Source organism: Echeneis naucrates, chromosome 22, assembly GCF_900963305.1.
Source record: "Echeneis naucrates chromosome 22, fEcheNa1.1, whole genome shotgun sequence".
Taxonomy (NCBI): Eukaryota; Metazoa; Chordata; class Actinopteri; order Carangiformes; family Echeneidae; genus Echeneis; species Echeneis naucrates.
The window spans coordinates 4,072,996-4,088,539 of record NC_042532.1 but is presented as its reverse complement, the minus strand read 5'-3'; the positions used below and the strand labels follow the sequence as shown (position 1 = coordinate 4,088,539).

The following is a 15,544-nucleotide window of genomic DNA, read 5'->3' as shown; positions in this document are numbered from 1 at the left end:
TCCATTTCCAAGAACTGCAGTTGTTGGTCTGCTCAAGGGAGAAAAAAAAACCAACTTCTTTCTCCCATGCTTTTACCTCTGATGTAAGTAGGTTGTAATCTGCTTCAAAGGAAACTCCGTTTTGACTATCTACTCATCTTAAATACATTCTCACACTTATGTATTACCTTTTTTTTAATAAAAACTAAGAATGCATGTTATATAATCATGTGCTTAACAATAACAAAGTTATCATCTTATCAACTTAAAAAAAAAAAAAAAATTAAAATAAATCCAATTGTTGGAACAAAACAGGCTCCACTGAAAAGCAACTTCAAGAAACTAGACGTCTGAGACAAAGCCGGTCATGTCAAGTCCTTTTAGCTTCTCTAATTCCTCTTGGGGCCACCCCTCCAAAAGAACTACAGTCAAGGTACTTTTTGATAATGGCATAAGAATTATACACACACACACACACACACACACAGGCGGCAACAGAAGTAATCTTTTTTTAACTAGCACACAGCAGCTCAACACTTTGCTCAGACCACCCAGGAGCAGGTCAGGCTCTTCTGCTGCAGAGAGTCTCCAGACAGTCCCTGGGGTTTAAAAGAAGAATTCTTCAGCACTGTCAGAGAAAAGAATTTTGCCAGGAATGCCTCTGAAAGCAGATGAGTCTTCCCTCGTCAGTGCAGGCCTCTTCCTTTTCCTCTTCCTCTGCCCCAGCCTCTTCCACGGGCGCTGCTCAGGTGTCCGGCTGAGCGTCGCAACTTTTTCCTCTCCTTGTGGTGTTCCTGCTCTGCCTGCTGCTGCTTCCTCTGCTGCTCCGACTGCAAACCAGGACAGATTTAGAATTAATGCTTTCCATTTTTACATGGTGTTTTCAAAGCATTACTTTCCAGCATTTGCAGGGGTCTTTTTGTATATTTATGTTTTGGTTTCTTCTGTTTGCTGCACTGAGAATTAATGCACTGCATTTCAGCAATGTTGCATTTGAATGTCAGTGAGGCGGATAGTCATATTTTGCTCTAACAAATTTCAGACATGATTCAGTGAGTGAAATCATTGTGAACATTTCAGTGGTGGTGTGTTATGAGGATAAAGATTGCATGTCACATAGAATGTGTGATGAAGTCAAAGCTAAGTTATTGAGCAAATTTACCACATGTGGCTGCAGTGTGCAGGAGCTGATTATTGCCACATACTTGCCACATAATTGACGCTTTTGCGATAAATGCAAAGACTGTCAGGCAAATGCTGCTATTGCTTACATTCTTTTCTTTGTTGTTTTTTTTTTTTTTTTGGACTGCATAGATCTGAAGAATGTTACATCACATGGGGAGTTTACCTTTTTGAGAGTGAAGGTTAGCTGTTTGCTCCCCACTGCAGTATCAGCTATGTTGCCAGTTCCAGAGTGCTCCTCCAATTTCAGACGGTCCTCAAGAGAAGCCCTGGAATAGCACACATTTATCAGAGGCCATAGACCAAACAATACACACAGTGTAGTCAAAGTGCTAGAGATGTTTTGCATTTGTAAAGTGATGACCTTCAGCTTTAGCAAATCTATTCATTTGGGGAAAAAGCACAAAAGGTTTGTGTATCGTCACAGAAGCAAAATGAATCTGCCTTCAAGTCCTAAAGTAATCCATATAAATGTGTCCCATAAAATAAAATATCCCTTATCTAAGATTTGCAGTCAACACATTTACGAAAACATACTTCTGTAGTTTCTGCTTGTGGGCCATGTCGTTAAAACTTTTGAACTCCTCCCCGGCTTTGATCTGATAGAATTGAAGCTGGCTGGTCTTCTTGTTCTCAGCCACGTTTGAGCTTTTCTCTCCTCCGCTCTGGTCTTTCTCCAAGAGGACAGTATTGCGGTCTGCTTTCTTCCTCTCCTGCCGCCTGCGGTCTCGGTCTTCCTGCCGCAGCAACCTCCGCTGCTCTCTCACTTCATCCACCCAGCTCTTGTCGTCGTCGGAGCTCTCCTCCTCAGAGCTGGCTTGCCCTTCAGCCTCCTCCTCTTCTTCAGCCACCTGGACAGAGAGATTACTGAGTGGTGAAAAATTTATTCTTCTCATAATCTCTGTTAACAAGCGAGACAATGACGTTGCCAGTGCAAGCTAGTAACACACTACAATAGTTAAAAGAAGAACTGAATATGAAAAGGCAAATGTGAGACACATTTTGCCAAAGCAGGAAAATTCTAGATCAGATTAATTTGACTTTATCTTTGGGTTATGTACCTAGACTCTCAACTGCAGTCATCAAACCCAACCTAAAAAAACTAATCTTGAACCAGATGTTTTGGCCAATTATAGACCTATATCGAACCTTCTGTTCATTTCTAAAAATCATCGAAAAAGCCAAACGATTTTCTTAAATAGTCAAACTGCAGACATGAAGTCATAAAAGTCTGGATGACCTGTAACTTTTTATTTCTAAATTCAGACAAAACTGAAGTTATTGTACTCGGCCCTAGACATCTCAGAGAAACGGCATCACTTTGGCTTCCAGCTCCACTGTAAGATCCCTTGGAGTAACTTTTGACCAGGACATGTCCTTTGTCCTTCACATAAAACAAGTCAGTAGGGCAGCTTTCTTCCACCTGAGAAACATTAGGAAAATCTGAAAAACTAGTCCACACATTTTTTACTTCTAGGCTGGACTAGTGTAACTCATTACAATCTGAATGTCCAAACAAATCTCTGAAAGGCCTTCATTTGAATGCGGCTACACTAATATTAACAGGAACTATGAAAAGAGACATCTCTCCTGTTAGCTGCTCTTCATTGGCTGTTAGTAACATTCAGAATAGAATTTAAAATCCTTCTTCTAACGTATAAAGCTCTTAATGGCCAAGCTTCATCATATCTCAGAGAGCTCATAGTTCCTTACTGTCCTAGTAGGCCACTCCGCTCCCTTGATGGAGGTTTACTTATGTTATGGTTATGGTTCCCAGAGTCTCCAAGAGTAGATCTGGAGGAAGAGCTTTCAGTTATCAGGCTCCTCTTCTATGGAACCAACTTCCAGTATCGGTCCGGGGGCGGACTCTTTAGCAATTTTCAAGACCAGGCTTAAAACTTTTCTGATCTTATATGACAGAGATTATAGTTAAAAAGTCAAAGCTCACTAACTCTTTAGCTATGCTGCTATAGGCCTAGACTGCTGGGGGAAGCACTGAGCACTCCCTCCCCCAAACTATGTTTCTCTGAAGTCCCTGCTTCTCCCAATTCTAAACATGTGTAACTATTTACTAACCATGTTATCCCAAACTTTCTGTCTCTCCCAGTTCCTCTCCCTCTCTGTCCTCATCCTGCAGGTGGTGAATCATCGCTACGCCCATGCTCCTGCACTGCCTGCTACTCCCATATTTCTATGAACTTCTTACAGCATCATATGTTCCTACCTGCACCTTTATTGAAGACTGGTTTGAGTGGGAGGGAAGGGGGAAGGGGAAGAGAAAAAAAAAATAAAATCACTGCTAGGTTCAATATTACCTGCTGGGAGGCTGCAGCCTCCTGAGCCAGCAAACGCAACTTTTTCTTCCTCTTCTGTCCAACCTTGGAGACGATAGGGTTGAGCAAGCGGAACTCCTCGCTCTGCTCATCTACCTGGTAGTCAGGGTTTTCGAACATCAGCTTGAAGCGGTCATCACCCAGGATGCTGGGGAGAGCCTGCAGTTGTTGGAAAGATGAGATGGTGGAGAGGGTTGATGGTGAAGCAAAGAGATACAGTACAAAAGACATCTAAGCTTAAGAATGGACAAAGAAACATTTGAACGTTATCCAAATCTTTGGTTCCCAGTTTTATGATGTTTGCAATCTAAAGTTTTGTAGACATATCACTGTGCTGAAGACGGGACATACAAAAGACATATGCAGACATACACTCCTTGACCTTGTGGTGTACATTTCCTACCTTGCCTCTCTTTTTCCTAGAAGCCAGCTCTGCTTCGTCATCACCCTCCTCCATCAGCTTCAGAGCCAGCTCCTTGTTCACCTTGGGCAACTTCTATCTCGGAAACAAAATTCATTTGATTACACATACACACAGACAGACAGACAGACAGACAGACAGACAGACACACACACACACAGGAAGTGAACTGTATGATCATCTTGATGTGCAACACCAACAAAGGTAAAGTAAGAGTTGCTAGTGGTAATTTGTGTTTTTCTTTCTTTTGAATGAAACAGGATGTGAAGATGGCAGTTTGAAAGGTACACTTAATGTTAAAATTAGGAATTTACAAAGAACAATATGAGAGATTTTGAGAAATATAAAAAAGAAAGATAATGTTTGAGTTCCAGAGCTAAAACAAAGTCAAAACTTGTAATTTGCTTCATCTCTTCTCTCATCCTAACAAGGAAAAAAAGAGAGGAGATGTGGCCCTGTAACCATCAGTGAACAGACAAGACGTTATGAGAGGACCTCTCACCTTCAACTGCACTCTCTGAGTCCTGGACTCCTCAATCTTCTGCCGTATCTTATCCTTGCGATACTCCTCGTATGCGAAAGGGTTTGTCATGCTCTTAACCTATGGCCAAATCAAACAACAAAGTTCTCAAATCTAAACCATCCCCTTTCACAACACGTTTACAGTGGGTTTCATTTGTTATAAATCATACAAGCAGACTTCAACAGCTCAGCTGAGAATAAAAGAAAATGTTGGCACTGCACCTTGTGGTAAAGCCTTATGTCCATGAAGTAACCGTGCATGTAGGCTCTCAGCAGAGACGATCCCACCAGGTGAGATAAACCTGGAAAACAAATAACAAAAAAGCTCAGGATCCTTCAAACAAATAAGATGAAGAAAATTTATCTAAAGAATTGTACTGAAATGACAGAGATTCTCAGATATGTCAGCAGAGAGGATCTTTTGCTTCAACAGCTGTTATCTGCAGACATTCCTGGTTACCTCAGGATGAATCTTTTTGACTTTGATAATCTCTTTATTTTGGTATTCTACCACCATGACATTGTTGGTGGGGGGGGGTTCTCAGTTATTAACTAAGCCTGGGGCAGCTATAAAAACATGAACTTTCCTGGACATATTTGCTTTCATTACCGCAGGAAAGATAGAGTTATTAAGTTATTAATCCTAGACAAATAGGCTAGGACAAACAGATAGCTTCTCTTTTTCATCTTTAGGGGATTCAAGTTTTTTTGGTCATTTATTTTTTGTCTGCTTTTGTCCTCATAGTTTAACACAAAAGGGTGTCAACATCATGAGATTGATGCAGTTACAGTCTTGCAGCTAAATGTTTTGTTATTTCAGTGTGTGTGTGGGACCATCAACAGCCCTCCCTGGAGCTAGTTTGTGGATCTTTATTGAGTGGAATGACCTTTGTGTGGCAGAGAGGGCAGTGCTACACCTCAGTGAATACAGGGGGGAACAAAGGACAGAGAAGATGCTGAAGGATGGTCAGAGGAAGAGAAGCAGGTGCTGCTGGTAGGAACTAGTAGAGTGAAGGATGCTCTGCTTTGCCTTTCGCCTCACACAGGATTAAGAGAGTCCAGAGGGTTTCTGTGTAGGTCTCTGGAGAGATGGGAGTCCAGATGGGTCAAGGAGCCAATTCAGATATGGGGTACATAGTGATGGAATGAACGAACAGCTCAGCCCATTTTAGGCAGGATTAATCAATTCTTCATGATGTGACCCAAAAAATGAGTGAGACCATCACCAGGGCCCAAGCTCCCCATGCCCACCACCCTGTGTGTGGAAGTGCCTGAGGTACCAAACCCAGAGAACTGCTGCAGCCCCCATTGTTCCAGGTGGGTAACGGTGAACACCACCGGACCACCCAAGCAAGCGCATGTTGGAGTGGGACAGGAGGGCCCCATGCCTCCCCACAACACCCCCCATCCACACCTGCCACCGACACCTAACACCCCATACCTCACCCAGCAGACGAGCCGGAGGCACCCCACTGACCGTGGAGACTCATCCAGGAGCCCCAGCAATGTCCCTGCCCCTGAAGGCGCTTTGCCGGTGTCCGCCTGCAGGGGCGGGGGGGCTGGCTTGTTTTTTTTTTTTGTTTTTTTTTTTTAATCCTCACCAGTTTATCTATATCATTTAAAATTATTAACTGGCCTTGTGCTGGTGAATTTCAATAAGTACAAGAAAAGTTGGTCTGTTCTGAAACCTTTGATGAGCAGTGCACAGTTGATATTTTACCTTAGGATATTTATTATATCTGGATCAACTGAACCCATTAGGTTTTGGGCATATTCATTCTAATAGTAGCACCTCTCCCACTTATCAAATAATTACTCAGTTACACTGTGTGAACAGTATTTCTTGCACAGATTAACATGATAATGAAACAAAGCTCTGTCACAACATGCCTGAATCAGTTTTGGGAAATTGACCTAGAGATAAGATGAAATCTTCCCCTGGGTGAATTGGAACAGCAGCGTGAAGGGGTTGCTGGGATTGTTAAAACATAAATTTGTTGGAGAAAAGCCTGCAAGCGCGTCAGTGCATATGGATGTGGGGTAAGCTGTGCTTCACTGGAACCACCTTCGGTCCACCCATGCTGCCTGTTACATAACAGAGCCACACTACGCAGATGCTGTAAATCAACACCGCTGTTCCTCTGACTGCCCCCTCCTCTCCATTTATTACATATTAGCCAACCACATTTCTGCTTCTTGTCATTTGAGCTTGTTACTGCTGAGCCTACATTCCAATGTTCATTCAACCCTTCCAGTGTCCACTCCCACACTCTCCTTTCTCCCACCCCAACACTACTTTGCTTGGATAAAGTCTATCAATTATTCGCTGTCTCTCCACTTAGATCTAAGCTTCCCAACATAACCCTCAAGGCCGCGAAGCTCCCAGACTGATTCAGTTTTCTTTAACTGTCAGCAATCGGATTCATTCTGCTATGGCAAAAGGGAAAACTGATGTTGTATAATTGCTTGTAAAAGAGCAAAGAGTGGAGGAGAAATGTAGACAGCAAGATCTCACCCAGATTTTCCAGGTCTTTCCGTGTGACAAACTTGTAATCATCGTACACTGTGCTCTCTGGGCTTTCCTCCAGCTCCTCTGTCAGGTTGTCAAGGAAGGAGCACCATCGAGGTGCAGGGCCCAGAGCCTAAACATAAAAACCCACACACACAAACTTGGTTCAGATTTTGTCTTGTGAATAAGAATCAAACATGTAATGCATGAAAAATAAGAAATGTCTGTTTCACTTCAGCTAGAAATTACTGAGTGCTGTGGAATGGTGTTGACATTTAACACTATGCTGATGATACAGCAGAGTCTTACTGATTCTTAGGATGAGCCATCAATTTCACAGTGTGGTGTGTACCTTTGACTAAAAATACACACTCATGTATACAGTTTCATTCTGCCCTCTCATTCAGTGTGCAAGAGGCAAAACTACATTTTGCACCATAATGAGTATCTGCACTTTATTAGAAACATGAGTTTATGAACTCCGTCCTACTTTGAAGTAGATGTCTTAAAGAGTAGATTTTTTTTATTGAATGATTTCAATCATCCTGGCAGTTATTGTATTTGAGTGTATTTTATCCCAGCAAATGTAGATGCCTGCGGATGTAGCTCAGTGCTAGAGCGGGTTCAATCCCCATCCACAACGCAAACCAGTGGCAGACTTGTGCTGTTCCCAAACCTTGATAAATGGGGAGGGTGGCAACAGAAAGGGCATCTGGCGTAAAAATTCTAGTCAATCAGATATACAATAAACAATGCAGGGAGAAAACCATGTGCTAAAAAGTTTGGTGTTCACTCAGCCAACAGGTGGACGTGTCACTATGCTACTCAGCATACATAAACAGGTCAGGTTTAAGTTACTAATGTTCTTTCAGATTCCCTTCTGGGTCTGCACCAGCTACCAATCAATAATTTAGCCCTAACTTCCTTGTTGACCATTGCGTTCCTCAAAGGACTGTTCTCTGGCATTGCCATTATTCTTATCTGACCTCCTCCAATTAATAAACACATGCAGTGCTTAGTACAGTGTAGCCGGAAAGTATTCATGCTTCACTTTTTCCAGATTGTCATGTGACAGCCTTATTCCAAATTAAAAACGCACCACACACACACATAAAAAAGTTGTTGGGAAATTTTGGCAAATTAAAAATACCAAGCTGAAAAATCCTATGTACACAAGTATTCACAGCCTTTACTCAATACTTTGTAGATGCACCTTTGGCAGCAATTACAACCCCGATGATGCTGTATGATGCCACAAGCTTTGCACACCTATCTTTGGGCAGTGTCACCATTTCTCTTTGCAGCACCTCTCAAGCTTCATCAGGTTGGATGGGAAGTGTTGATGCACAGCCATTTTCAGATCTATCCAGAGGTGATCAATCAGATTCAAGTAAGGGCTCTGGCTGGGCCACTCAAGGACATTCAGAGTTGTCCTGAAGCCACTGCTTTGATATCTTGGCTGTGTGCTTAGGGTCGTTGTCCTGCTGAAAGATGAACCATCGCCCCATGGTATTGCCCTGGTTATCTCCAAACATGACACCTGGCATTCACACCAAAGCGTTTGATCTTTGTCTCATCAGACCAGAGAATTTTGTTTCTCATGGTCTGAAAGTCCTTCAGGTCCCTTTTGGCAAACTCCAGACAGGCTGCCATCTGCCTTTTATTAAGGAGTGGCTTCCGTCTGGCCACTCTACCATACAGGCCTGATTGGTGGATTGCTGCAGAGATGGTTGTCCTCCTGGAAGTTCCTCCTCTCTCTACAGATGAACTATGGAGCGCTGACAGAGTGACCATCGGGTTCTTGGTCACCTCCCTGACTAAGGCCCTTGTCTCCCGATTGCTCAGTTTAGATGGCCAGCCAGCTCTAGGAAGAGTGCTGGAGTGCTCCTAACTTCTCCAACTTACAGATGAGGGAGGCCACTGTGCTCATTGTGATCTTCAAAGCAGCAGAAGTTTTTCTGTAACCTTCCTCAGATTTGTTTCTCAAGGCAATCCTGTCTCAGCGGGCTACAGACGATTCCTTTGACTTCATGCTTGGTTTGTGCTGAGACGTAATGTCAACTGTGGGATCTTATATAGACAGGTGTCTGCCTTTCCAAATCATGTCAAATCAACTGAATTTACCAAAGGTGGACTCCAATTAAGCTGCATAAACATCTGCAATTACTAAGGCCTATACTAAGGCCTTATACTGCACTAAAATTTACTGTATTGGTACTTTGAGTCCTTCTGGATAAAGGCATCTGCAAATTAGTAAATGGAGATGACTTCTGAAGAAGTCAGTTAACCCCCAACTAAGATAAATTTTTTATTTGATTCATATAAATGGAAGCCTCGTAGTTTTGGCTGACCTGAGGAGGAAAGCAGGTCCTATTTTGTCCCCATCTTTTATATTTAGGAGAAAGAGGCCACAGAGAGGCACAACTCTTTGTACATACAGCATGCATGTAGGTCGTGTTAGTGACAGGAGGTACTGGGTCACATCAGGACACACACCTCCACTCAGAGCCACGCAGACATCAAGCCTCACATGACCTCAAGTGAAGCCAGCGAGCACAAAAGATGTTGTTAAAAACATTCATTTCCTGATAAACCTGTTAGGAAAAATATGTTTTCCTTTACAACAGAGACAAATCTTAAAAATAAAAATGTGCTCAGAAACCATGGAAAGTGTTGAGTTTCACTGATCACACTACAGGTGAACCAATTTTACTGTCATTACCATTCATTTTTTATTTAATTATCACTAATTATTACTATAAACTAATTATTACTTGGGTAATCATTTTCGCTATTAAACACTTCACTTTTGTGAATGATGTGCAAAATGTTAGTTAGAAATGTTCCACAAATTTTCCTTACAGTTAAAAATCTGAAGACACTGAATTTACAATCACCTGAGATGGAGAAAAGCAGCTGAATCATGTCTGTCTGGCAGCTACATGAAAATGGCTCACACAATCAAAACTGCTCTTTCAACTGTAGATTGGACATGTTTTCAAAGAACAAAGTGATATGTTATTCAAGTGATGAAGCTTATTTCATATAAAGGAAAGGAAGGTCAGAGTTCATCACATCCGTGTCTATAACTTATTATTAACTTGTTTACAATCAATAAAAAGTCTAGTTGACTGTAAACACATGTTCTGTTGAATTCACTGCCATCAAATTAGAGATACATGATTAAGTTGCTGATGACAATAAGCTTTAACGCCACACACTGTGTTGCTCTTACAAATCCTTAAACAGTCACCTGAGTCACTGAGCCACTGTTTATGCATCATTCAGAAATGCAAATGTCAGCAGACTCACCGGGATGTAGAACGTGTTCATCTTGGGATCCTCATTGGCCGTAAAGATCATACCTGTCAATGTTAAACAGCAAGTGGATATTAGCTGAGCTCATTTGTGCTGAAAACACTAAATTCCAGTCATGATTATTTGATGGTCATTATCGCACGAAAGAAAAACCTGTATGTACAACGGTGAATTTGGGTTAGGATTTAAAATTGGATGGCCATTTGTTTCTGGCCTAATAAGGATAATTTGAAAACTGCTCCAAAGCTGAAAGGAAGGAAAGCGAAAATAAAGACATTGAGGGGAAATGTCTTGTATTTCCTGCTATGACAGATAAGATTCAGCAATGACCTCAAGGTGAACACCTTCAGTTTTCCATCTTGTGTAAATTTAGACAATCTCTGCAGTGAGATGGTTCCACTGATGGATCACAAATGGTGGAGGTTGTGTCAAAAGGGACTTTTTGCTCTGATGGGAGTTTTGTGCAAAAAAAAAAAAAAAAAACACACTTTAAAAAACACTTTATATTTGCTTTTTATGGAGGTATATTCCTCAGCACTGTTACTTTAGTTTATGTTCCCTTTTTTGCATATATTAGATGCTCATTTTTTACAGAGATTTTTATTGAAACTGTTGTCCTGCATTCACTACTCTGACAGATTTTAGGAATAAAGACTTGAATGTGAACACTTTCTGTTCTTGTGTAAAACTGACAGAATCAACTCTGCAATGAGACAGCTCCACCTGCAGGTGGAGGTTCCACAAATGTTGGTGGTTGTGTCAATCGAAGCGGAATTTTTGCTCTGATGACAGTTAAGTATGTTTATGGTGGTATATACCTTTTAGCACTGTAAAGGTTATTAGATATTAGATCAGATATTAGATGCTCTTTCTTTACAGAGGAACTCTGTATTGGAACTGCTACCTGTTTCAATAAAAAAGAGGAGCAAAATACTTTCTCTCATGTTGTGAGTTTGTTTCAGTCTCACCTGAATGAGGATAGATGCACACGTCATTAACGTTGCTCTGAGGCTGTATAGAGGAGAAAACTTTGCCCTGTGGGAAACACATACATCAGATAAAACATGAATGGCTTCATATCTAGATGGCCCAGCCCTGCCCTCTACTTAGCAAAAAATGTTTATCGTTAATACAATGATGGAATGCAGGCCACTGACACGAAATGTTTCATCATTCTCATGTAACTCAGGTCTTACGGTGTCTTTGTTCCACATTTTTATAATCTTGTTGTCAGCGGATACAACCAGGTCCAGCTGATTGTGGAAGTTGAGTGACTTGATTGGCAGGTTGTAGAAATGGTCCTTAACCAGCAGTGGCTGACTGGAGCGCAGGTCATAAATCAGCACCTTCAAGACAAACAAAGGGGCTGAATCAGTCCATTGATATTTATAAATCAATTCAATTCTGCAGAGATGAAAACTAAAAAAATTTGAAATTTTACACAATGTGAGCAGCTGAGTGTTTACAACATTAAACAGACAGAGTTACAGCTGATGTCCAACTACAGCAGGTAGCCATCAGGAGAATAACAAACACTTTTGAACTCAGATCAAAGCCAATGGAGCAAACAAGCAGAATGCTGGGTGTCCCCTTCACCTGTCCTGTGCTGGTGCCAACTGCCATACTGAGGGAGCCATTAAACTTCAGCGCACTGACTGAGGGCAAAGCTTGAACTCTGTTGACAAAAACACATAAAGATTATCAGCAAAATAAAATTTTTTATGGTAATAATAACACAAACAATGCAGCACTGTTGTAATAGGATAATAAAGTAACTAACCTCTACTGCAGCAGAATGACTGCACAGCTTAGATCTTTTTTTTTTTTTTTATACAGCACAGGGGAAAAGTGCCATGTGGTTGAATAAGAACCATTAGTCTGAGATCCTTTGAAATATTCTGACATGAGTGTGACAGTTTGGTACTTACACTGTTCCTTCAGTGAGGCTGCTCAGGGCACAGTCCAACAAACCCACTCTGTTCCTGACTCTGGGATCCCAGCACTCGACTCTTCCCTGGTGACCAAATGGAAGACGTGTCAGTCACTCAGCTAAATTTGGAAAGATTACCACTCAGTATTTTAGAAAACTCATGGGGACTGAATTTAAGACCAATCAAAATCTGCAGAGGGGTCTCATGTTGGGAGATCCCACTGTCAGTGAGGGAAAACCGCTTAAAAATTTTTGACTTTATCACCTAGAAATAATGTGGCACTAATTTGTGTCAGCACAGCCGGGGTGTTGTGCTTTATACAAAACATTGTCAAGGAGACAAGGAGAGGGAACCTGATCAGAACAAACCAAAAATGTTTTAAAAAGTATGATTAGTTTATTTAGATTGATATATCAAATTCAGCCACCTTTTACATGAAAAATAAGAACTCCTATGAAATATTTTAACTGTGACCAGAATTATTTAGGGATCTCCTCCCCATAACAGACTGACCAGGAGATTAAAAGCATTAGAAAGACAGGACAAAGCAGTTTCATATAAAAATATGTGTGTGATTCGCTGATGTTCTTTGGCTTGGAGCTGTGCTGTTATTTACATTTGCAACTTTAACTCATCTATTTTCTCTGATTACATAAGATCCAGGTGTCTCATAAACACTTACACATGAGTATGGGAGATGTCCATCACTGAAAGGCAACTAATGAAGTAGTGAGAAACCATGATTTTTCAATCATGGTTTCTCGAGTTTGAAAATTGATGGAAACATTTGGGATAATGTGAGAGCAACTTTCAAACCGTAATGTATGAACATACTGTTGGTAGGTGGTGGTGGTGTTGGTTATTTTTTGACTTTTTAATTTGGAAAAGTTACTTATGCTTTTAAGTTCTAAACAAAGTAACTGTTTTAGTCTGATTATAACTGATGCCTTTTCCAAAACACAACCTGCTACGGCGCTTACCTCAGAGGTTCCTGTGGCAAACAAATGATGGACGGGGTTGATGTCACACACATTGTTTTCACTAGTTAAGAAATGAAGACAAAAAAGGCGTCATGAACATCACCTGAGTGTGAATGTTAGGCTGGACCATTGATTTTATTGGCACTGCAATAATATAGTACAATAATTTCACTTTTGAGTGAACCGCTACTAATATTAATCCTTTCTGATACTTACATAGCATCAGTCTGGAGTGAGCTGAGGAAACGTCCTTGTTCCAGATTCAGTCTGAACACCTCTGAGCTGAAAACAAGAACAACTACAGTGTCACCTAACCACCTTGTCCATAACACTGGGTAAATCTAAAACCATGTCAGAGTGACAGAATGTCTCAGTGTCTATCATTCAATCTGCCCTCACCTTGTCCCCACAAAATAGAGGTCACAGGAGGGGTAGTGGTAGGAAAAGTCCCGTCCGAACTTTGGAATACGTGTCTTGTAGTAGTGTCCGTGCTGGGAGTGAAACTCAACGTAACGGTCGCAATGCAGAAACACCAACTGCAAAGGCACATGGAGAAACACACAATGATTTGAAAAGCAATAATGGTTAAAACACAGAATAGCACCAAAAATTTTTTTTCACACACAGACGGTTAACTGTAAAACAACATTAAAACCATAAAGAGCTTGTTATGGTGATTCATCAAGAATGAGCCATACTTTAGTGAAATACGTGTGAGTAGAACCAAGCTATGTGAAGCTATGTGGACCAAGGCATGCCTTCATCACCAAAACAGAGAAACTGCCGCCCCACAAGAAGTTAAACTAACTTAATTATTAACTCTTTCAACTTTCCAATAATCAGTGTCACAAATAAGCATTTGTTGGGACAGTTGACTACACATTTTTTATCATGTTACAGATAACAGCCTTATTGTCATTGTCAGTTTCGACAAACATATAACAACAAAGATGATATACAAAAAACTAAAACTGAAATCAGCCGTGTTTCAGGGCAACATCTCCCATTGTCTCACCTTGGAGTAGTCATCAGACAGGATGTCAAAGGCCACAACTGTAAGGCAGAAAAAAAGAAACAAATCAAATTAGGTCATCAATGACATGGGAACCAGGACATGAGAGAAGATCTGTTAACTTACCATCCGAATCCAGGCAGCGCTCAAACTTCAGAGACAGCTGATAGGTGTCGTAACAGCGAACCCTAGGCTTGTAAGTGCCTTTCAGGAATGAATCAAAAAGACAAACATTAAAGAAATGAAATGATCACCTGATTGTCCTGGGAGGACTCTTCTCACAGATGAAGCCTATCTCTCTAAAAAGGAGGGTAGTCCTCTTACCTGCTGCCAGGATGAACTGCCCATCTCTCGACACTTTGATAGAGGTGCATACTGTGGGCATCTCAAAGTCCTGGATGAGCTCAATCCTGCGTTGGATGTCTGTGGGGAAAAAATGAGCAGAAATAGTAAAACAGAATAGAATAGAATAGAAACGTTGATTAAAAGAGTCAAAATTCCTACATTTTGTAAATGACCAGAATCGCAAGCTGTAAACTCACCAGCATCTTTCTTTTGTAGCTGTCTTTTCTTCCGATCTGACAACCACTGCATTAAAGAAGCACAGGGGGTTGGATTTGACAACTATCGCGCTTTCATATCTTATAGTAAGCAATATCACTTGTAGCGCATTTTATGAAATGCGCTACAAGTGATTGATGAAGATCACACCGGTCAGATTGATGGCTTGGTGTAAATGCCCCGTCGTTCATATACATTACAGGCTTCATTAAGGTGGTGTGTTTGTGAACAGAGTTAAGCACCTTAGCAGTACATTTCCTTAGTAGACAACGTTAGGACTTCTCCGTCAGCCGACTTGTTGCTTGTGTTAGCTTGCTAGCTTGACAGGTTAAGGTAAGGCTAATGGGATATAACTTCAGGAGTTAAGTTCGGGCTTCTTACCTCTGGAAGAGACTTTCCATGGCTTAGATTGTAAATTTTCACATCATTCACACTGGACACCTGCATTGTAATTAGTGAACGAGACCGCGGTCGCTCATAACACTGTTACTACACTCACGAGCTCCCAGTGAGCTGCGCTCAATCCACGTTGTTGCTTCGGGAGCAAAAACAGGAAGTGACGGTGAGTTCAACGAAACAGGTCCGAGTAGAAACCACATTTAACTGCACAAGGTGCCTCCCCTCTCCAAAAGTTAACAACTGAACAAATGAACTGTAACATGAACTGGAACATGTTTCTGTTATTATTTTTTTTTTTTTTGAGTAAAACAACAAATGAAAAACAAAATATGGCCTTACTGTTCTTGATTTCGTTGCATGGGCACATCATCATTTAAAATACAAGCTCAATGTTGTG

At 41.2% G+C, this 15,544-nt stretch overlaps 1 protein-coding gene across 4 annotated transcripts; it reads right to left on the bottom strand.

The window, feature by feature from the left end:
- Positions 1 to 42: 42 nt before the first annotated feature.
- On the bottom strand, positions 43 to 15,283 carry nol10 (nucleolar protein 10). Of its 4 annotated transcripts, XM_029493504.1 has the most exons (23): positions 15,130 to 15,283; positions 14,730 to 14,775; positions 14,512 to 14,610; positions 14,314 to 14,391; positions 14,191 to 14,228; positions 13,575 to 13,711; positions 13,392 to 13,457; positions 13,176 to 13,236; positions 12,193 to 12,278; positions 11,861 to 11,939; positions 11,461 to 11,610; positions 11,233 to 11,299; positions 10,259 to 10,311; positions 6,953 to 7,079; positions 4,660 to 4,739; positions 4,418 to 4,516; positions 3,898 to 3,990; positions 3,495 to 3,653; positions 3,253 to 3,271; positions 1,848 to 2,002; positions 1,699 to 1,784; positions 1,328 to 1,430; positions 45 to 809 (listed from the first exon to the last, which is right to left on the bottom strand). In XM_029493504.1, the coding sequence occupies exons 1-23, from the start codon at positions 15,193 to 15,195 to the stop codon at positions 666 to 668; spliced, it is 2,091 nt and encodes a 696-aa protein (XP_029349364.1). In that variant the 5' UTR covers positions 15,196 to 15,283; the 3' UTR covers positions 45 to 665. The 4 variants fall into 4 exon arrangements, with proteins under 4 accessions (XP_029349366.1, XP_029349365.1, XP_029349364.1 ...); XM_029493506.1 differs by lacking the exon at positions 11,461 to 11,610 and having other exon boundaries at positions 43 to 809; XM_029493505.1 differs by lacking the exon at positions 14,314 to 14,391 and having other exon boundaries at positions 44 to 809.
- Positions 15,284 to 15,544: the final 261 nt, after the last annotated feature.

What these genes read in the sequence shown, in the direction of transcription:
- nol10 (XM_029493503.1), bottom strand. Translation starts at nt 15,195, where the DNA reads ATGCAGGTGTCCAGTGTGAATGATGTGAAAATTTACAATCTAAGCCAT. An exon ending in GTGCATCTATCCTCATTCAG is followed by an intron (nt 10,312 to 11,232) that starts GTGAGACTGAAA and finishes TAACATTGACAG; the next exon opens with GTATGATCTTTACGGCCAAT. An exon ending in CACAAGCAGAAACTACAGAA is followed by an intron (nt 1,431 to 1,698) that starts GTATGTTTTCGT and finishes GTGCTATTCCAG; the next exon opens with GGCTTCTCTTGAGGACCGTC.